This window comes from Cavia porcellus, unplaced genomic scaffold (assembly GCF_034190915.1).
Source record: "Cavia porcellus strain 051 isolate PalLab524CR breed Dunkin Hartley unplaced genomic scaffold, mCavPor4.1 scaffold_3, whole genome shotgun sequence".
Lineage (NCBI taxonomy): Eukaryota > Metazoa > Chordata > Mammalia > Rodentia > Caviidae > Cavia > Cavia porcellus.
Window position 1 is genome coordinate 97,160,113 of NW_026947486.1, and position 23,210 is coordinate 97,183,322.

Genomic DNA, 23,210 nt, shown 5'->3' on the forward strand with positions numbered 1-23,210 from the left:
GAAAGCAATATGGGACTTCAAAACAAGATAATAGGAAATCAACAATGGCTACCATACTGTATCTTGTTATCTTTGAAATAGCTGCCCATACCATCAGATACAATAAAATCAAACCAAAAAACAGAATAAAAACAATCAAAACAAAAGAATGAAAACAATACAGGACTTTAAAATAAAATAATAGAGAATTAAAATGCCTACCACTTTCCCTTTTCAGAACTTTCCTCTCTTCTCACTTTCACAATATTTATTATATATTTTGGATTCCCCTAACTCCTTCAGTTTTTTTAATAGGGAGACAACATGATGTTCACCTAAGTGAGTCCAAACCAGACAAATAGACTTTTGACCTTTTTGAAAAAGTGGTAACACTTAGCCAGGGGTGGTGCAACTTGCCTATAATCCCAGCACTTGGGAGGCTGAAGCAAGAGGATTGTGGCAAGTTTGAAACCCGCCTGGGCTACAAAGTGAGCTGAAGGCCAGCCTAAACTGCATAGTGAGAATCTGTCTCAAAAAAAAGACAAAAAAGTGGTAATACTTTCAGAAAGCTTAGTAAAACAGTAAAAATAAATCAAACTTAAATATTGGATTTGTGGAAATTTTATGTTTATAATACATTACTAATTCTAGCCTTTCATTAATTTACAAATATGTATTGAATACTTATTATCACTATTATGTACCATGCTAAACCTGGAAGAGACAAAGTTGAATAAAATATAGCCCTTACCATTGATGAGATCACAGTCTAGCAGGGAAGATATACATACAGATCCTAGTGGGCATACACTTTAAAGTTCCCATAATAAAGACTTGTAATTTTCCAGTAATAAACTTATTTTCAAATGGCAGACTCAAAAAGGGCCAATTAGATTGTTACTCTAAAATTGTGTCTTTTTCTCAATTTATAACAAACATGTTTCACTGTGGAAATTTTGAAAAATAGACTGTTTTTTAAATCATCACTTCTACTGAGAAATGTACATCTTTCATCTTACAGTAAATGAGTGGAATACAGTAGGTGGAGGTTCCTTTTATAATGGCTTTGACGTCCATGTCCCTTCTTATTGCCACTTTCACTTATATTTTATCTCCCTTCCCATCAATTATTTATCAATATAAGCCTATTAAGCACGCTTCAAAGAGTTTAGTAGATTTACTAATCTAGCATATAAATACAATTTCAGCTACTAAAAATAATTAACCGTATGGAACATTAGCAATGCATTTTGGACCTAACATTGGCTCCTTTTTATTCATGAGGAAAAATACAAGCTCTCAAATGAGGCTTTGTCCAGTCACACACAGACAGGCAAAAGCGAAAATGCCGCTCTTGGTAACCAATCTGGTTTACTTTGGTTTATTTGTTTTCAAATATGACAGACAAATACTTCTAAAAATTGGCACTTGGAAAACTGATCTTTAATTGGCCTAATCTTAAGTACAGAATTAAATCTTCCTTACTTTGTATATTCATCAAGATATTCAAGTAAGATAATGTTCCACGGTGCACCTCCACACGCAGAGAATTTCAAAATGCATATTTTCTCTGCTAATATGCCCATTTTTACATTGCTCTCTGAATTGCCTTCTCCCTGTCGTTACATCTCAGAAGGTAATTCCCGTTACTTAAGGCTGTCTCTAAAGCCAGGCTGGAGCCCGTGACTCGGATTCTATTTTCTGATGTTCATTTCTTAATGGAGTGCTGGGGATCCTGTTTCAACCCGGTTTTCTAAATATGAGCTAAAGAGTGGGGGACTTTGTTTCTGCCCACATTTTTCATTAGACCTTACATTACAAAAACATCAAACTAATTTGCAAGCTTGGCTAGGGCCAAATAAATGTTGGCTTTTGGATTGGGCTCTTGAATTGAGCCTGTACATAAATTCTAATCCCAGGTTACAGAAACCTGTGAGGCACTTCAACAGGTCCATGCATGTGTTGTAGCCCAACTCCCAAATATGGGCGTATCATTAACAACAAAGGTGTAGCTGACACTAAATCAAAGTGGGCTTGATTTAAGAAATGTCCTACAATTTATGTGCTGTAATAATTGTTGATCTTTACTGATACTAAGCCAGTCATAACAATGCAACTAATTTGTTCATTGGGTACTCAACATTAATAAGCCTTGCTAATGGTAAATATCAGCAGCGAACTGAAATAAGCTTGGGTCTGTCTCCAGCTAGAATGTGTGTTGCCTGAAAAGTGTGTCCGTGCACCTCAATAAAGTATCAAAACATTTTGGACTTCAGCTATTAAAAAAGAAAGATAATATATATCTTTTGAAAAGTATGTTACAGTGTGTGGAGAATACACAATGACTGAGAAATTCTATTGCACTAATTATTAACTAAATGCTCTATGGTGCTCTTAGGACTGTGATTAGCAGTGTTCAAATACAGTGATTTCCCTTTAAGAAGCTTATAATCTAAAACATACAAATAACCATATGCAGAAAAAAAGCTAGAGATCAGAGTAAAAGGAAGCATTCACAAAAATGTACAAATTCAGCATGCCAGAACTTTTCAGTTGAGCAACATGATCCCCAGTGAAATTCTTTCCAAATGATGTATCATGTGCACAAGTTATAAGTGATTATCTTCCATTTTCTTAGAAATGAGTAATAAGATAGCTCTTAAGACCCATGCTTTTGTATATGCATCAAACACTAAAGCTGGCGAGGTCATTGATAGCTGCCATTTAAGGAGAAAACATATTTTATGTCTTGTCTCATACCAGTCAAATTCAGGACTCTTTTCTGCCAAGCTGGTAATAAAGCAGCCTTTTTCTAGGTTACAATGAACCGCAAACATTGCTGCTCTTAAGGATAGAAGTAGCAGAATGCTCAAAAGTATTGCATCAAAATATTAGATAGAACCTATAACAAAGCGCGCACACACACACACACACACACACACACACACACTGCAAAACTGATACCATCTGTGTCATCTAGTATCCATCAAACTTTCTTCTGTCTGTATTTCCTAATGCTGATGAAACGGAATTTCCTCCAAGAGAATTAAGAAAACTTTTTGAGATGGCAGCCCTATTAAGACACCTCTCCCTATCTCCTACTTCATCTCCTCAGTTCTTTTCCCTTGCCCAGGCTGGCTATTGTGACCATTTCAGCCAATTTCCTGGAGGTATTTTCTAGCCCTTTTCACCCTATTTAACCCTACAAGTTTCCTGGGAAGCCTGTTTACTTGTATGCTCCCCCACTAGACTTGTGAGCTCCTTGACAAAAGACACTGCAGCGCACTCCTCTCTACTCTTTCCAGAGCCTAACACACAGCCTGCTGAGGAGTAGGCAGCCTTACACTCTGCAGATCCAGGTGCCCCACCATTCATGGGCCATCTCCTCCATCACATCCATAGCTCTCCCTAAGCACATCTCAGCCCCAGTGTCACGATATGTGTGGTGAACAGACCACAGTTGAAAGCATTCTGCAAAACTTTCCAAGTTAGCACACACTGTAATACAACTTTTTAAAGTTGTAACAAATCACCTGCTCACCCCAATGTGTACTGCAATCTCAGAGGAGAGCAAACTCTCCCACACCTCAATTGTTTTTCTTTCTCTTTCTTTCTCTTTCTCATGACATTGGGATCCCTAACTGCTTCACACTAATTGGAGAACCACAGCTGGCAACCCTAATACTTCCCTAGTTCTCATACTTAAAAAATGCTAAACTATACCTTTGTTTCAAGAATTTTGCTTTTTATTATGTCATCTATTTTAAGAAAGTGCATGTCAACTTCGGCTCTTCAAGGCTGCCTTTTAACCATATGGGCATTCAGCCTTCTGGATTGGTACTTGCACTCTCTAAGGTTTCTCCAAGGCAAGATCCCTTAGTCTTTTGGGAGTTGCAACACTACCACGGTTTGTTTGATTTTTCTCATTCCCAGTTCCATCCGTTCCCTGCAACACCACCCCTCAAAAAAGTGGTGTATGGCATTCATAAAATGAATTACACTTGATTTTTGTTTAGAGGAATTTTTTTCAGACTTCTGTAACATTCCCTTTGAGACAATTGGAAACATCATTGTCTGATTACTAGCTCACTTCCCTTGCCTAAAATTGTATCCATTCTTGATTGCGCCTGTGGGTAGGCTAAGCAAAACAAAATAAACATCTAGACTTATGAGCTCATTGGCTTTTTTCTGAATTTTTCTAAATTAAATAAGGGCAAAAGAGCTGCACTGAAAGTCAGTTATATGGATTTTTCTGCCAAATGCTAACTCTGTGCGCCTGGTTTCCATCTGTGGTGCTTTCCAAGTTACAAATCCTTAAAAAAAAAGACTGGAGCATGAAGAAATCTATGGATTTTGGGGACATGTAATTTAGAATTGCTATCTTGTGCCTTTGAATACTCTAAAAGAAATGAAAACATGAGATTTTAAGGCTTTAAATCAGCTTTGTGGAAGTGTATCATAGTCCTTCAGCACCGGTGATTTATTTTTTTAGGCTGGTTGATTTCAAATGCCATTTAGTGTCACCCATATTAACATGAGAAATGTACCTTATCCACGCTAACCCAATTCTGCTAATGGCTGGAGTTAGCAGTCAATCCCAAATGCTCCCCTCTACGTGAAACAGGACATTCTTGAGGATTTCTCCTTACTGTGATTCTCATTTTATCTGGGACAAAGAAAGCCTTAATGCAGTTAATACAGTGCAGCAGGCAAACTGAACATGGCTTAAAATACAGATGGGAAAAAAAAGTCAAGTGGTCATCAGGATGGTTCATAACTATCAAATAATTTGCAGCTCTTTTTCAATTTCCAACCACTGAACAACAGCAGCAAATTACACATTTATTCACTTTAAAATTATGCACTTGCCATTGTATTTCGTCTGCCATTATTGTCTCCTCTTTGAAATACTGATGAGCTCTCTCCTCACATGGACATTAGGATTTTCATCATGTTTTTCATATCTACAGTGACCATATTTGCCCAACTAAAATTCAGAACATATGGTTTCATGCCAAGACACAGTATTTGAAATCTGCACTGCCCCAGAAAAATCTAAGTATACATGGTCACTGTATGGGTATCATCATATTTGAAGTTTGGCTTTGCTCCAATGTGAGTGAGCACAGGGCCTGCCATACAGAAGGTGCTTACCACTGGTCACGTTTGCTAAAGAAAACTGATGTAGGTTCTGTCAGGCTTACACGGTGAAAATCCTTGAAAAGAGATTTTTTTTTCCTTGAGTCTGAAATAGTAGCTGAAAATGAAAAATCTTACAAATAAGTATGATCATCCTTACCCCAGGAGAAAGGGAGGGGAGGAAACAAGGCCAGGCCAAATCTCTTGCACACAGTGTGTGGGCTCTCCGTATACTTTTACACAGATGCTGCATAGAGGCAGATAGCCAGGGAGCTGGGGGAGGGTAAGGAAGGGTGAATGCCTGAGGTGGGGGGTGCTGGATGAGAATCAGTGCTTTCTTCAGGTCTTCTTTTTAAGCACTCCTGGCTTCAAAACTGCAGAAGGCGGCCCCATCCGCCAAACCTGGACCCCATTCATCTAGGGGGGGTTCAGCCTGCGTGGACCAATTTTTACATTATCAACAAAAGCATGTTCTCTAGCCTTAGCAATCTAATTACCATGGCACTTCCAGTAGAGAGAGATTCGCCTGTTGTTTCAGCTCTGTGGAACTGATTCATAGGTTGCCCCTTACAGCTCCGGCACACGCCCACGTGGTATGTAATTAACACTCAACAGTGGAAGAGGTAGTTCAACCCTCCCTTAGAGCAATATCCTGCAAAGCAATATTTAACATATGCGCAAATGCATTTCAGTCACCAAAAAGGGTGACCAATTACCTTTGCAACTAAACAGCAGGCTCGCTTGGCTCTTTTCATCAACCTAAAGAAAAGGCTAAGGGCGCGCTGGCTGCCTAGGTAACCTCCTGCCAGCGATCGCTTGCTGGCAGCGCCCACAGAGCGCGCATCCACATTCACAACTTGGTCCAACCATCAGACCTACCTCCCTGACTTGTTGAGAGCCACCAGCCAAGTTTTAGCGAAGGCTGCTCCCTGCTCTCTCGCAAGCATGGGACGGATGCACAGTCAAAAAGAGACTCCAGGGTCCACAAAGGTCTCACCATTTGTGAATACTATCCGCCTGCCGTTTCTCTCAAGCGCACCTCTGATAAATTAACCTGTTTGAAACCTACTCTTCTTGCCCGCACTATCACTGTACCACCTTGTCCTAATCAGGTTCTAAGGCAAGCCTTAGGTGCCCAACCGCTGGACAGTCAATCACAGGAGGCCATTAATATTCATCTGTTGACAGCAGCAGCCCTCAGCTAAGGCTAAAATATGCCCTTACTGCACGATCTGATTGTGCAGAACAAAAGGCAGGCGTCCAGAAACTTTCTCCACCTAGAACCATGTCCCCTTCAGGGACCAGCCTGTCAGGAAGGCAGATGAATCTGGGAGCGGGGGGAGTTCAATCACTTTCGGTCTCTTACCCTACAGGTCTGCAGCACCAATTCTGAAGAGGTTTTGCCAACCTAAAAACGGGACGCTTTTTTGAAGGATGTTTTAGTCCTCATTTGGGGTGTCTTCCTACTGAAAAGTTTCCTTCAGCGTGTCTTCACCCACCACTGCAGACTCCGAGATCTGTCCCCAACTTTGCCAGTACTTGGGCCCGCGAGCCTTGGGAACTCAAACTGGGGACATTGTTGGAGAAAGGCTAACAAGAGCCGCGGTCCAAATAGGGCTGAAATTCTAACACATACGTGCAAGCAAGGGTGAGAAATTCCCGAGGCAGCAGCTTCCCTTACTTCGCCTGGGCTAGAAAACCAGCTCCCACCTTTCCACCCTCCCCAAAAATGAGCACTCGTGGGAAGGCGATCCCCTCCATTCCTTCGAATTTTGTATTCCCTGACAGCAGCACGAGTCTGGGTCCAGCGGACAAGGTCCATATAAACCCAGCTTCCCCCCTCGGTAGATATAGCCAGGCCCCGAGCACACCGACCACCCCCAGGTACCCAGACACAGGGCTCACGACCCCAGGCCCCATGGGACTGAAGCTGGGCTGGCGGTAGAGCGACCAAGCGCCCCTGGGCTCTCCACAGGGCGCCGAGAACGCGCGAGGGTCCCCTACTCACCTGCCACGGGCGTTTCGGGAACCCACTTGAGTCCAGGCTGCAGTCTCTGGAAAAAGGAGCGGACCTGGTGACAGGTGGCGTCCGGGGGCGGCGGTGGCTGCGCCTGTCCCGGGCACTCCAGACCCAGCAGCATCGCCACTACCAAGCACGCGGTGCGCACGGTCCCAGCCATCCTGCTTAGCTGGGAACTAGGAGAGCGCGAGAGAGTGGCAGCCGGAGCGTGAGCCTTTCCAGGACTCGGCAAGCCTGGCAGCGGCCCTAAGGAGCGAGAGAGGTTCTGCGTTACCCAGCCGCTGCAAAAGTTTCCTCGCAGCTACCTGGGCGCTGGGCTAGGGCGGGAACCGCTCGGCAGCTCGGGGCGGGGCGGGACCGGCCGGGGCGGGGCGGGGCGAGGGACGGGGCGGGGCGAAGCTGGCCGCGCGGCCAGGGGGCGTCCGCGGTCGAGTGGCTGCCGGCCCTCGCGGTGCCGTGTCCTGCGCGAGGCGCGGTGGGGGCGAACCGTGGGGCGGGAGGCTGGTGGGGCCGGCGCGGAAGCAGGGTGCGGAGCGCGTGCGGTGGCTCCCCGCAGCCCAGCTCAGCTGCCCGCTTGCCGCTGCTCTCACACAGGGCGCTCTGGCATAACTACTGCAGAGGGGCTGCGGGCTCGGGCGCGCTGATTGGCTTCCCAGCAACCATCCCCTCTGACTGGCTCCGGGAGAAGTTCTCCAGCCTCACTCCTCCTTCCCGCCGCTCATTGGCCTACAGCCAGGAGGGCTTTTCCCTTTAGGATTTTTGCAACCTCCCCCTACTTCCTTGGGGTGGGTGAGGGTCCCTTGGCTTAGGTGCGCTTCTGCTTCGCCAAGGCCCTCCTCACAGCCAGATGTGGCTCATCTCTGGCCACCAGAGCCACGCAGGGGCTTCCTTCACGTGAAATCCATCTCTTCGACCTGCCTTCTGCGAGGCTGGCCGCCCGCGAACCATTTTTCCTACGCATCTCTCAAAGCCAACCCACAAATTGTCACGTTCAGGAGCAGCTGGGGACCTCAGGGATTTTCACAGCCTGCCTCATCTTTGAATTCTGAACTTACAAAGTCTAGACGCCCCCGTGGCTTGCTAGGTGGAACCACACACGTCAGAGAAAGCACTTGATCCCGGGATGTTAAAAAGAATTTGTCTCCTGCAGGATAGTACCCAGTAAAACAAAGTGTAACTGGTGACAATGACATAATCTGGGCCTTAAAACCAGTCTAACTCATTGTAAAGTCATTTTACAGAGCAAATTCATTAAACTGGAGATAGATATTTCATAGGTGTAGTAGAAGACTGTCAATCCCCAGCTCTCCTGCTTAAATTTCACCATTAGAAATCCAGTTCCTTGCAAAGCGAATCCCTCTCGGCCTAGGAATGCATCCAGTCACTGCCTTTGTGCCACTAAAGCAGTCTTTGGGGTCTTAGGTCTCTGTGAACCCGTCCCATACATCCACGCAGACACACTTTACCACAGTATCTTGCACACAGTAGGGGCTCAATAAATATTTCTGTGAGTAAATGACTGACTTTGATGTGAATGAGTTTACCACCTGATTGTGGCATTTTCTGACCTAGATGAAAGCAGGTTTGGAGAGCAGAGTGAAGGGAGAGCCTGGCACCAGGATTGTCTGGAGTGTGCTAGGCCCAGGGGCCAGGAGGCTGTGTCACAGGATTTGTGGACTGAAGAGAAATATTTGAGCCCTGCTAGGTGCCAGACCCTGGGATACAAACAGACAATGGAGATAAAAAAAAAAAGCCTGTGGTAGGCCTCCCAGGGAAGACAATGGAAAGACATCTCCTGTGTTAAGTGCTAAGATAGAGTTCTAAAGGTAGGAGAAAGCGTCCCAGCGAGATGATGCCCTAACCTCTGACTTGAAAGACCAGTAGGAGTGGAGGTGAGAAAAGGTGGGGGAAGAGTGCCCATGCAAAGGAAGCAGCTTGAAGAGAGAGAACAGGGCCTGGCATGGCCCATTTGGGGGTCAGAAGTGTGAGTGGTGACTTCAGGCTGAGGAGTTAAAAGGGCAAAGGTGGGAGAGGCAAGCAAGGGCCGGATTATGCCGTCAGGAAGCCATGCAGAGCAGCCAAGGAAGCACTTAAGGCAGTTTTAAGCAGAGGGGAGACATGAGCATATTTATCTTGCAAAGCCATTGTACAGAATTGTTCGGAGAAGGGATGCTGTCAGAAGAAAGGAGACCAGTTAAGAGTATATGCAAATAATTCAGACAAGAAATGATAAAGCCCTACGGGGACACAGAAGGAAAAGGGTTCAGCGAATGGTGTGTATGGGGGATGGGAGCAAAGGAGTCAAGGAAGGGAAGGCTCATTCACTCTTTTTCAACAAACACTGGAGGGCCGCCTCTGTATCTGGCATTCTTCTACTTCATAATTTTGCCTGAGGCTAGGCCTGCGCCTGCATTGAACGTTTGACAAATGACATATCCACTTTAAACGAAACACCAATTAAGAGTCATAATTTGGCTGGTGAGTTTGATATGTTCCACCTGTGGAGCCCTGTGACCAAAGGGCAGATAGGAAGGCAAGCATTGATTGAATTTCATGACCTCGCAGAGGAAGACATGACCTCCCATAAATTCATGATCTTCTAGAGCTCATGCAACAAACTACAAAGGCAACAGTTGTTTTCAACTATTGGGCACTGAGTACCTGGGAAGGGGTGGCTGTGCCTCCTTTTTAATATATGCTTTTCTATCGAATACACTTTGTGTGAACCAGAGCAGGGCTTCCCAAGTGAACTCTGTGAATCCCTGGATTGAATGAAGTGGCTCAATGAAGTTTTGTGGTTTTATTTTAAATGGTGGACTAGAAAAAAAAATACGTGTAACTAGTGCATTTACCCCCTGGTTTTGCTAGGACATCACTAAATAATTAGTGCTATGTGTTATTGATTTCAACAGCAATGTGAGCTGGTTTAAAGAAAAATATTAAATACTATTGGGAATATGAAGGTGCAGCAATGTGCATGGGAATGGTATGTGAATGCTTAGGGTGTAGGCTACATCATAGGGTAACTGGCTCTGAGGTCTGGGGATGTATTTCCTTGGCCTGGAAGCTTCTGTTCCCACTTCAAGTAGCTACTTCAGGGCTTTTAGCCAACCTATGGCAAGAGTTAATAAAACTCACTATGCTTAAGGAGTGGTTCCATTTTTATAAGCACCTCTCAAAGACTTTAACCTTCCTGCACCCAAGTGATGACTCTTACTGTGGAATTTCAAGCACTGAAACAGACTTTGTGGCATAGGCTTTTGATCAGGAAAGCTTGCAGAAATGCCATGGGTAGTGTGACCTCTGGTTACCAATGACATATAATTTTGCTAAGGAAAAATCCCTAACTCAGGGCCAAGGATATATACCTCAGTGGCAGAGGGTGCAGAGGGCCTGGATTCCATTGCCAACACTGGGAAGGAAGGAAGGAAGGAAGAAATAAAGGAAGAAAGGAGAAGGGGAAGGGAGGGGAAAGGCAAGAAGGAAAAAGAAAAGAAGAAAAATTTGTTAACAAAAAGTGTAAAATCTGCTACATCATACACTAAACACCACCCAGACTGGTGATCATAAATACGGCTGGGTTTTCATTGAATGTGCACGGAGGCACATTCCTATAGTCCCAGATCCTCAGGAAGCTGAAGCAGGGAGATCAGTTAATCCTAAGAGTTTGAGGCAGGTCTGGACAGAGTTTGAGGCAGGCCTGGACAACACAGCAAGACCCCATCATTAAAACAAACAAACAAAGACTGGGTTCTCATTTTGTGCTTTATGTAAGCTGTCTTATCTTTCAGAGCCCCCTTCCCTTGTGTTAGGCATGGGCCCAGTGACTCATCTGCACTCTTCAGCAAGGAGAGACAAAAAGAAACAATCAGCCTGGGAATACAAAAGGGTGTGCTGATTGAGACAGTGCTCACTTTGGACAATTCATGGCTCTGTGCTTTCAGGCTCCATTGAAAGCATTTAGATAATACCATTGGGCCAGGGTTTCCTTTTTGGACCCCAGGGGAGGGCTAAGGCTACCTAGCACAGCAGGCCCAAAAGAACTTTTCTTCACCTTTCCTTCCTAGGCTCCAGTTTGAAAGAATTCGAGAATTCCCAGCTGTGGCAAGCAGCTATTATCCTGCTGGAGCTGGGAGGAGAGTCTTGTTCCATGGCTGCAAAACCAGCATAAATCAAGTTTTCTGGGAGAGGGCTAAGAAAGGGTGTTCAACAGCTGTAGCCATGGGAGGAGCTCATACATAACCCTGCACATGGCCACACACACACACACATTGTTTGTCTTGGGCCCGATTTCCTTCTAGCCCACCCCCAACTTCAGGTGATGTTCTTCCCATCCCCCTCAGGTACGCAGTATCTTCTGCCCTTAACCCACTAGAAAACTTCCAACTCATCGGCTCACAATGTATATGGTTGATGGGACATAATGGGGCTGCCCACCCAGGGATAGGAGTATTTTAACAGGGATCAAAGCTTTAAAACCAAAGGAACAGAGCTCTAAAAACTGTGGAATTCCAGGCATCTGCCAGTGGGAAGAGAGTGTTTAAACTGAGGGGCAATGAGGCCTTTTTTGGTGCACCTGAAATCACACCGTGTAGACAGTTGCTTATACGTTAGGCTGTTGCTGCTCACAGTCAACACCTCCCAGCCACACCTCCGAGCTAGATGGCACACAGTCACTTTGTCTCCTCTTCTCTTGCAGTGTAAGACTCCTTTGTGGGGTAGAGGGGAGGGGAGGCGCCAGGCACACTGATCCCAATTCTCCCAAATGTATAAGCTATGATCAGAGAATGAATTATGGTCCTTGGGGAGAGAGTGTTCATTCATTCATCTCAGCCAGCAGGCCACTGCAATGTAAATGGTAACTTTGTAAGTTGAAAGACTTAAAGCCATTTTGAAAATTGCATAATAATCCCAGGCAGAATTTGGCTCCATGTATATGGAAAATTAATAGAAGCCGCTGAGATGCTTGCACTGTGAGTTGTGGGTGGATAGCCTCTCCTCAGACCAGGGACTATGCTTTGCCTTCACTAAATCCAGAAAATATACTGAGGTTCTTGTATGCCAGAGTCCAAGGCTTCACAGGAGCTATTGATGTTTTAATTTGTTGTATCATGTTGATTACTACAAATAAAAAATTACTCTATTCTCCTTTTGTTTGTATAAGGAATATTGATCTAGATTTCTAACATATTTCTTTATATCCTACTCTATTGATTTTTTGGATTGGGCAGATATACTGTATGTGTAGCTAACATTTTGTGTCTCCTGCATAGAATATTTGGTTATCTATAAAAATTTCGGTGGTTTATAGTTTGGCAATTGTGACTATGATGATTCTCCTGCCTCAGCCTCACTAGTGCTGGCATTATGGGCATGCACAACCATGCCCAGCAGAGTATGGTAGCTCTAAATCCAAAAGCTGGTGGTGCCCAAGGCATGACTTTCTGTGCCAGTTCACACATACTTTGTTTTACTTCGAGTTACTATCAACCAAAATATATCCAGTGCTTCAGGTAATATGATTTACTTATTTTGATATATGGTGTTTGGAACATGTAATTGTTTTTCTGGGTCTTTATGTAGGAACCTGAGTCTCCAGTAGGCCAACCAGCATTTAAAAGTTGACCTCTTAGGTTTATCCCAATCTAAGTCCTTTTTGCATTTTCAGCAACGAATGGGAGGACATCAACAGCCAGGACCATAGATAACAATTAAATGTTCAATAACCTTTCCTATCTCTCCTCTAAGGACCCATCCACAGTCCTAGGACTTGTTGAATTTCAGAAGTAGCAGATCACAAGCAAAGGCCTCTCTCTGTGCCTGGTAGTGCAATTTTTTAATCTGAGCATTTGGGAGGCTGAGACAGGAGGATCACCTGGAATTCAAGGATAATCTGGGCCGTACGTATTAAGTTCAAGGACCTTCTGGACTACATAGTAGGAGACTGTCTCAAAACATAAAACAGAAAAAAAAGGCCATCCTAAGCATCACTCTTACATCTGGTTATCATAAAGACTATCATTAGAAACTGCGCTCTTGTGAAACAATACAGTTGGGACTTGTAGCTAATGTATGTCACTTTTTTGTCTCCGCCATAACTTGAGAAATTTAAATGGGCAAGAATGTATACTCCTTCTCTGTATTTCCTCTAATAGTGTTACCCAAAGTGCAGTGTGTGGACTTGTGCTGGTTTGTGCACTGGTTGCCACCGGTCTATGACAAATTAGGTACAAAAATCAAAAAGGAACACTGAGAAACTTTTATAGCCTCTTGATACCACTGCCACTTGGAAGCACATGACATGCCTGATGAAAGTAATAATTATTTAAAATGGTCTATGTTTTCTATTTCCTTTTTGGTTTTTTTCTAGCAATTCATTTTTATTATAGTTTCACAAACTACTTTTCCATATCAGGTAGGAAAATAAAAATAAAATAACATAAAGGCAATGAACCCTTTACTACAGATAGTTTGAAAAGCATTGTCCTACTATGTGCACAGGACTTTGGCCTATGGTACTAAGTGTCTCTCAGTGAAGCTCTGCAATGCGTTTCTTTACAAAAGTAAATCCCCACATCCTTATTCATGGAGCATTTTTATTTAAATCACAAGACACAACGACTTTGTAATAATAGGTAACATTCTAGAAGATAAATTTCTAACTAAAAGATTTTTTCTATAAAAATACCCCATAAGAATATTCTTTTTCTTCTTTGGCTCACTTTTATTCAAGAAATACTTGGAAGAAAGTGCATATAGTTTACCCAAGATTTTAGTTTTCAGAAGATCATGGTATAAATTATGAATGGAGGTTGAACTCTGTAGCCTGCGTGTTTTATTTTATCAATTATTTCTCCTGTAATTTATATCATGTTTTCTGTTATAATGAAATAGCCTGTGTGCCAGAAAGTATGTCCATAGAGCAAGATAATAAGATCCAGAGGGAAGTACTGCTTCCCTGGAATGCCTGCATCTCATTCATCCTTACTACATGTCAGAAGCATAGCAACTATCCTCTGCCATAAATATATTGCATGCCATTACTCAGAAGATTTACACTCTGTTGGATGTCTCCAGTCCTTCCCTCACTCCTGTTAAACTCATGGTTAATACCATATGGTTTGTTAGCAGCTTTTTGTCTGGTACAGTTTCGAAGAAGTTTTGTGGAGAAGTGTCCTGTCTTTCCCAAATACATTGAAATAATCAAAAGAGCAAGGGAAAACAGTAGGCAAGAGCTGATGCTTGGTTGCTTTTCTGCCACTCTGGGCACCCAGGCCCTCGATCTGTAAGTTACCGTTGCTCTCTAACATTCTTCCTACCTCCAACCATCTGTGTCAGTGAACTCCTTAAGGGAAAGAGGCTGATACTACAGTAATCCAACTTCTAGAACTGTGCTTAGGACACAGAAGGCCCCTAATAGATTTTGTTAAGTATAGGTCTAAAATACACCCTTCGTAACACAAATCCCACTAAGGACTCCATAGGAACTACTCAAGAAACATTTATTAGTGGATTGGTGTTCTTAATCAAAGTACTGTATAACAACATTAAAATCTAGTTTTCTCCTAGTGGTCAGGATAATAATGCCTATTGTAAGCAAAGGTGCAAGAGTAGATATACAAATGTGCATTCTTCTATCTTTTTTATCAGTGGAGATCTAAACCAAAGATTTTTAAATTAACTCATTAAACTTTTAAACTGGGAACTTGACACATACATTTCAAATTATAAAATACAAGATAAATGTGGTAGCACACACCTGTATCCCTGGCACTTTGGGAGGCTGAGGCAGGAGGATCCAAAATTCAAGTTGCATCTGGGCAGCTTAGAGACCCTGTCTTAAAATATAAAAAAGAGCCTGGGACACAGCTCAATATGAAGGTCCTAGGTTCCATTCCCAGTACTGGGTAAAAAAGATCATAAAATACTAAAGACAAAAAACTATTTTTATCTAAATCCATTGTATGAAGGTCTAACAGATTAACATACTATTTGTAAATGATGATAGTCAATTTTATTATTAACTTTTCCTTAAGAAAAATATGTCAATCTCTTCTACAGAAATCTTTCTGAAATGCATTCCCTATTTCCTTGCTTTAGTAAACACAGGATATATAATCTAATCTAACCTATCCTTGAGGCTCTGTTACATCATATTCAATTTTTCTACCATGTTCAAATATACATAAATAGTGTTGGGTCTTTCCAAGTAACAAATCCCATGAAGAATATCAATACGCCCCATAAGATAATTTTTCTCTTCCTCTTTAACATACGATGTGGGCTGTACAGATATATCCCCTCCTGTATCAATATACCTTTTACAAATTGCAGTTCTGGAGTTGCAGGCTAAAGTAGCCTTTCCCAGGCTGTCACAACTTCAACTTCCAAGTCTTTTCAACTTATTCTCCAGCTGACTTGCTTTAACTTATATTGTGACACAGTGATCACAAGACTCAGCACAGCGTTATGGAATGGGCTTAAGTTCTAGTCAGATAGTCCCTGGTTGAATTCCAGCTCTGTTATTTCCTAGCTGGATGACCTTGGGCAAAGGGCCTTACCTTGCTGTGCCTTCACTTAAAAAATTAAGATTAAGAATTTAACTGCCTAGAGCTGAGGATATTCAGTGGTAGCATGCTTGCATCACATGTAAGTGGTCCTGGGTTCTATCCCCAGCATCATAAACATAAAAGAAACAAAACTAAAGAAAAAAGTAATCTTCTAAAGACAGGAAGTGTTAGCAAGGATGTGAAGAATTTGGGAAACTTTGATCCTGTCCGTGGGAATATGAAATACTGTAGCAGTTATGAAAAACAATATGGTGATTCTTCAAACAATTAAAAAACATATCTATCATGCCATGTCTGGGTATTTATCCAAAAGAATGGAAAATAGAATCTCAAAGAAATATCTGCACTTTCATGTTCATTGAGGCACTATTCACAGTAGCCAAGATATAGAAACAACCTAATGAATAGATGAAGAAAATAGGGAACGTACATATGTAATGGAACATTTCCCAGCCATAAAAAGAAAACCCTGCTACTAGTAACATAGATGAATCTTGAGTACATTGTGTTAAGAGAAATCAACCAGGCATACAATGACAAATACTGCATGACTCCACTTGTATGAGGCATCTATGTAGTCAAATACATAGAAGTATAGAGTAGAACGATGGTAGCCACAGGCTGGGGAGAAAGGAAATGGGGCATACAGCTTCAATCAAGCAAGATGAATATCCTCTGGAGATCTACTGTACAATATAGTTATACTCAACAATAAGGTATTGTGCACTTAAAATTGTTTTAAGCAAGTAGAGATCATATGAAGTGTTATTACCACAATAAGAATAAAAACTTTACCTTGGTCAAGGAATGAATAAATCCATGAAATAACACAAGCAGAGCACAACACTAATTGAGGAATATAGGTGGCAGATATATTAGTATCCATTGTAAAATTCTTTCAGCTTCTCCATATGCTACAAACATACAACTTTGCAGTCTTTGAAACCACTAACAATAACACAGACAAAGTGTCTAGCACATTTCAGTAACTCGTATTATTGTGTTACCCTGCAGGTCATTTGTCTCAAAGCCATCAAACCAAGTTTGTTTTTGTTTATTGTAACCAGTAGTATTTTATTTACCCACTCACTTATTATCCATTTATTAACTCCAGTTATTACAGTCACTGTATTCTAAGTACCGGTTATATAGTGATGAGGACTGGATTTGTTTTTAACCACTAGAGTAATCAGGCATAACTGGGATCTTGAGGTTTTACTTGGGAGTTCATTTTCAGGCTTACCACAATGCCAGCTTTGGGGGATGGCAGATTATCAAGGGTTTGCAGTTGTGCAGATTTGAAGGGGGTGTGCACTCTCAGAGGGTCTCCTTTGGCTTCACACTTTGGCCTCTAGCTCAACCTTCCTGCAGCTGCACCTTAAAACAAGCCCGTGTGGAGGATCATAAGGGCTAAGTAGCGTTCAGCGATGGCTTGTATGCAGCCGGAGACCTGCCACAGACCCAGGAATTCCCAGACACCCATTTGCCTTTCCATTTCCCAGGGCTTAACCTCTGCCTTTTGGCCTCCCCAGTTACAATTACATTTCCAGCCTTAGTTTTGGCCTTACGCTCAATTCCCAGCCTTAGTAATGACTCGTATTTCCTGGATGTAACTACAGGAGCTCAAATTCACTTCTGAAAAAAAAAGTTTTTCCAACTTGAGCTTGCAGTCAGATCAACCCGAGTTTTAAACTTCACCGTCATATTCACATACACTCATACCATTTCTAATTACTGCCTTGTGAAATATCATGTCATATTTACTTTCCTTTTCTTCATCTCGATGCTAGGCAATGAAGTGACTCTACTTCAGAGGAAAAAGGCCAATGATTCCCCGAAAACCGGAAGCAATGCCAGTCTCTCGGATGATAGTTTACGTATGGAAGGAAACCACTTATTCCACATAAGGAAGAGAAACTTCATCTTTTGTGCAACTGCTCCTCTGGCAAAAGGTCACTTAATCATATGTGGGTAACTGTACAAAATGAAAATACAAAGCAGGATTCTGTATGCTTTTAAACCATCTGAGGCTTATCAAATATTCGTACACCGCTCAAGGATAAGAAACTCTCAGTTCAAGAGAAAGAGCCAAAGAATGGAGGACGCAATTGCCTACTGTCACAAAAAATAGTTTAGTTCCTATCCTTCCAATATTGCTTTTCCATTTTTATTGGTACCGGGGATCGAACTCACGACTGCCTGCTGATATTGCTGATGCACTTTAACACATTCATGGTATCACTGATACTATAAATTTTGTAAAGCCCACCAGGTTTCCTTTCTCTTTCTAATACGGCGTTAGTATTACATCTTAAAAGTGAGGCATTACATACATTCATAGCATTTTTGTTTAGAATTTACTCTTTTGGGGTGCTTTGATAATAAAAAGAAATTGCAGTAATAGTGATGCACAATATAAACCCTTTATCTGACAAGAAGGGCCTGAGTCTCCAGAACTACTTAAAAACCCTAGTTGAATTGTCTCCTTTTAGAATCTCTTACATTTGTTTAAGACTTTGTACTTCTCACAAAAGCCTTTCTTATGACTTATTTAGGCTGTTCTTTCCAACAACCCCATTAAATGATCCAGGCACACAAGCATTATTATTCCCATAGTATTGAGGAAGAAGACCCTGAAATTCAGAGAGGAAACGTGATGATTTCAAGGTCACACAACAAGTCAGCAATGAAGACAAGACCATACCTCAAGTCTAACAACAACAAAAAGAATTCCAACAAATCATGTGGCAGTGCTTCCAAAACTAAATGTCATAGGCAAAAACTTTTGAATACTATCCAGATGTGCTTGGAAGGCTCAGGGGAATCAATACTTGCCTTAAAGAATGAGGCATGAGAAATGACACATTACAAAAAACATGCCAATTTGGGATTTACTAGATGGGAGAAAAATTGGGGACAACATAGTCAGGGCCAAGGTTGAGAATATTTCTTGTGTTCTTGACTTAGTACAATGATCTTTGCACAGACAGAAAAAGTACAGTGTGGACAACAGAAAAGAGACTGTGTCACACAATTCACTCAGAATTTGTGGGGGGAATGGCAAGCATTTTAGAAATCACCCTTGCATTTCCATTTCAAATGTTTTAGAAACTTTTCTTCTTTGTAAATGTTAACTGTAAGTTGTCCAGGGAAAGTCTGTCTCTGTTCTATCTTCCTCCTGTTATCAGTAAGGTAAATGAAGAAATCAACATGGTAAATCCAGAAAGAAGTGGCCTTTGAAAGCATCTGAATTTCACTTCCTTGGGTCAGTGAAATTTGACAGCTAATTACAGGAACTATAGATGATATAAAACTCGGAATTTCTCAGAGTTTAGCAGTAATGCCTGGGTAGGGAGAAGCTGTAACATTCACTACAGGAAATTCACCATTTCCCTCGGGAAAAGTAGGTCCATGGGTCAGAGTCCAGTCTTATGCTTAGAATGAGGGGGTATAGGTCTGAGCGAAGCCCTGTTCTTCCTGCCTTGCCTCTTTGGCAGACTGAACAGAACACTGAGCCCCTCAAAGGAGAACTCCCCACAGGAAAGAAAAGTCAGTCTAATAGGGAGCTAAACCCATGTAGCCGAGTTGCCAGAATCCTCCACAGGCCACCCATGCAGTGAAGAAATTCATGAAGAGAAAGAAAGAAAGAAAGAAAGAAAGAAAGAAAGAAAGAAAGAAAGAAAGAAAGAACCCACAGCTATGAGCAGAGCCAGCTGGGAGGGATGTTATTACTTTATTTCTGTTTTCTTAACTGTGTGTGCATGCTTGTGTGTGTGTGTCTGTGTGTGCATGCATGTGTGTGCGTGTGTAACTACAAATGTGTTTTGAAGGAGAGGGAGGATTGATTGCAGAAAATGTCTGGATCCACAGCACTCAAGATGGAAACATTTGTAGATATAATTTCTCCTAACTTTCCTACACCTTCCTTCCCTTCTACTCCATTTCCCCAGTGGCTATCAAGAGCTGTATATATCTGACCACAAAACATCCAGTCAGTTCAAGTCAAAAATGCAGCCAGCCATCTGGATTGACTCAAACTCTGTCTACACACACCAATTGGCTTGGGGGTAAAAAAATGTAATTCAGTGGAACAACTGGTTATTTTTAAAACAACGAGTTGAATTCAGACAACCATCCAATTAGTTGATTTCAAAATGCCTGTTTGGCGACATGAAAAGGGTTATTTTCAAAGGGCCTTGTGTGTGCATAAACAACCTGAATGCTATTAAATTGACGAGCTATTTTAGAATCAAGTAGATAAGGCCAAAGTGGCTAGACTCTGTTTATAAAGGGAAAAACCTGTTAGAGTAGCAGTCCATCAAACACTCCAAAGGGTGACACCTTCTATTCTAAGGATGACAGGGACCCAGAGACCCATCTCCATCCTTTCTTAGAGAAGCTTCCTGTGTGCCTTGTTCCTGATGTCCTGTGCCAGGTCCAAGGCCAAAGATTCAGAATCCAAAAGGCAAATGTGCTTGCGTTAGCTATCGCCTCCTAACATTTCCTAATGCACACTGTGATGTTAATTCGATGCTCACCTTTGATGGGTTTCAGTCTCGCTACATACAGCGAGGAAACCTCCTCTAAGCCATTTGACCCAATTCATAATGAAGTGAGTCTGTTAAACTGCACAGCTATGTCTCCCTCAGCTTCTTCCTCTCATCCCCCCAAAATGGGAAAGTTCTTTGCTCAGGTTACATTGCTAAGAAATGATTTAAGGAAAAATTTTTTAAAATGTTGGGGGGTGGGCTCTCCTCCTGAAGAGAATTTTATTTGCGCTCCCCATGCTTTGTCATAAAAGGCATTCGACCGTGTTAATTATGTAAGAAGTTTTAGAGAAACTCTCTTTTCCACATTAGGCTTAAAACATCACCCCCAGGTGGTGCTGATGGCTCCCTTAGAAAAGATTTCTTTGACATCTAAGACACAAAGGACTTCAGCAAATGCACTCAGCCAAATGAGTGGTGCCTAAGTGCAACTCTCCATCCCCAGCGCGGAGTGTTGACTGAGTGCAACTTTTGTTTCTGTGAATGTCTTACTTGGGTGTGTCTTAATCCCAAATGTTGTAGAGATTTTGTTTTATTGTGCGTTTGTGTGTTTTTCAAACATTTATTTTATCAGAAAGGATTCCCACAATGGAAGCATTCATGGCCAAGCCGGCTGAGTCTTTAGGTTTAAGACCAGTTAAGCTGCCCCAGGTAGAAATGTTTGCAGAACTACTACAGTAGAGAATGCCAGGAGTTGGAAGGGGCCCCCTTAAAGTGTGTCCTTGCCTTCAGGCATCCCAGTCAAGGAATAGACTCCCTTTTCCTTAGGATCTCAAGGATAGAAACCTCACATCTGGTTAGAAACCTCACATCTGGTTAGTTTACTACTACAAGGATGGACTGTAGGAGGAGTAAGTTTATAATCCATACTTACATTATTTCCTTTTTTAAACATTTGCTTTCCCAATTTCTTTTAAAAAAAATTATAAACAGTAAAGTCCTTTGAAAAAATCCAATCAAGAGAAGCATTTCTCCTCCTTTTCAGGATCCCCAGGAGACATCTATGTCAGGAAATTCCACCAGAAATTATTATGCTTCTAAACAGTGGGTTTGGTTTTATATTATAGATGTTCTTAATTCAGACTTTTTCTCTTTCTTTCTTTCTTCCTTTCTTTCTTTCTTTCTTTCTTTCTTTCTTCAGCTGTTGGGAAGCTCAGAGTCAAATTTGTGACCCACTTTTAAGAAAGCATTTCTTTACTTGTTGAAATTTTTTGAAGTACTATGGATGGAACCCAGGGCCTCACGCATGCTTGGCAAATACTCTCATTGAGTTACACTCCCAGTCCTGCATTTGTATTACTTTTACAAAATATATTCATACATTTGTTTTCACTTAGTAAAATATGGAATGCTTTAGGAATTTATGTGTCACCCTTCTACAGGGACCATGCCAAACTTCTTGTGTCATCTCACTGTTAGTATACATGCTGCCAAGTCAAGCACTGGGGTCCCTTTCTAAACCCTGCACAGGAATTCAGTCTAGCTTCACACACTTTCTTCCTTTGTTTCTCTTCACGCAAATTTCTTTCCTTATTTATGCTTTTTTGTTGTCATTTTTGGTCTTGTTGGTTCGTTTTGGTGTTTGTAATCACTGTAGTAAAACAGGAGTAGAGGCTTACACCTACCTAGATTCCAGCTTATTTTAACCTCTGAGTCTCAGTTTCCTCATCTGTAAAATAGACATAACAGTAATGGTTCCTACCTAATGGGATCACTGTGAGTGTTAAATGAGAAATTATATCTAATGTTTCAAGCTGACAGTAAGCAGAATATTTTTGTTGCTAAATTATGAGCTTTGCTACCTTAAATAATTTTGGGAGTAAGAGGGGCAAAAGCTAAATATAATAATTTATTACCAAATTTTAAGTTTCAGACTTTTCTTCCCCCTCTTCAATCTTTGAATCAATTGTGGCACAAGTGAAATCACTTAGCACTGTTCCTGCACCCATTGAAACTTCCACTATCTCTCAAGCGTACCTCCTGAGCTCACATGATCTTAAGATCAGTAGAAGCACTTATTAAAAATACAGATTCCTGGTGTAAAATGCCTAAAATAATTTTTAACTGATTTTTAAAGAAACAAGATCTTGCTGTGTTGCCCAGACTGGCCCCAAAATACTGAGCTCAAGTGATCCTCCTGTCTCAGCCTTTTGAATAGCTGGGACCTCAGGAGTGCACTATCACTCTCAGCTCCTAAATTATTCTATAAGTAAATTATCTATAAGTGATCCACTATTTCTAGGACTGAAGCCTTTTTGTGCCACATTTCTCGAAGAATCTAATCACGTACACATTTCCACACTTGCTTCCTATTCAGTGTCTCTTTAACACCTTTATTTTTGTATTTTCCCTTCAGTGACTTTCATACAATTTTTTTCTACTCATTTAGCTCCTTTTCGGCCACTTGAATGTGTCTGTCTTTTCCCAACAACCCATGAGATAGCACCCCACATTCTTCTGGGGGAAGTACACTATATCAGAGCTAAAGCTGTTGGCCTATTTGTGTCTTTATCCGACTAAAGATATATCTACATTAACAGAAAAACAGTTATTCAGTAACTGTTCCAATCCCTTCACAGAGAAAAAACATCTGCAGTCTTTATTTTATTGGCCCGCTAGATAGCCAGGAAGGAGCCCCACCTACCACGGGCTCTTATTCAACCGGGGAAGCAGATTTGAGAGCAAAAGGTATAAAATAAGTAGTGGGGGCAAACAGAAAGAGAGAGATGGAGAGATTGTGAGGGGGTAGGAAGGAAGGGAGGGAGGGAGGAAAAACTGAAGGGAGAGAGACAGAGAGCAACCAAGTTTTATCCTTCCTGTTTTCTGTGGCTAAGTGCCAAATTCCTCACTTAAACCTCCCCCCCCCCATGTACTTTGTCTCTCAGTTTTCCTTTGAATACACGGTCTACCTCCAATTTTCTCAACAATTGTTCCTCTGTAGCTAATTCTGGTGTT

General features: G+C 41.8%; 1 protein-coding gene and 1 non-coding gene across 2 annotated transcripts in view; both read right to left on the reverse strand.

The window, feature by feature from the left end:
- Positions 1-7,475, reverse strand: part of Gpc3 (glypican 3) — a 410,090-nt gene extending 402,615 nt beyond the window's left edge. Inside the window, exon 1 of the mRNA XM_063246437.1 lies at positions 7,127-7,475. Within this exon, the coding sequence (XP_063102507.1) occupies positions 7,127-7,298 (172 nt within the window). The 5' untranslated portion in view covers positions 7,299-7,475. The remainder of the gene's footprint in view (positions 1-7,126) is intronic.
- A 14,117-nt stretch (positions 7,476-21,592) lies between these two features.
- On the reverse strand, positions 21,593-21,698 carry LOC111754790 (U6 spliceosomal RNA). Its single transcript, XR_002789462.1, has one exon. It is a non-coding gene; the product is annotated as a U6 spliceosomal RNA (small nuclear RNA).
- Positions 21,699-23,210: the final 1,512 nt, after the last annotated feature.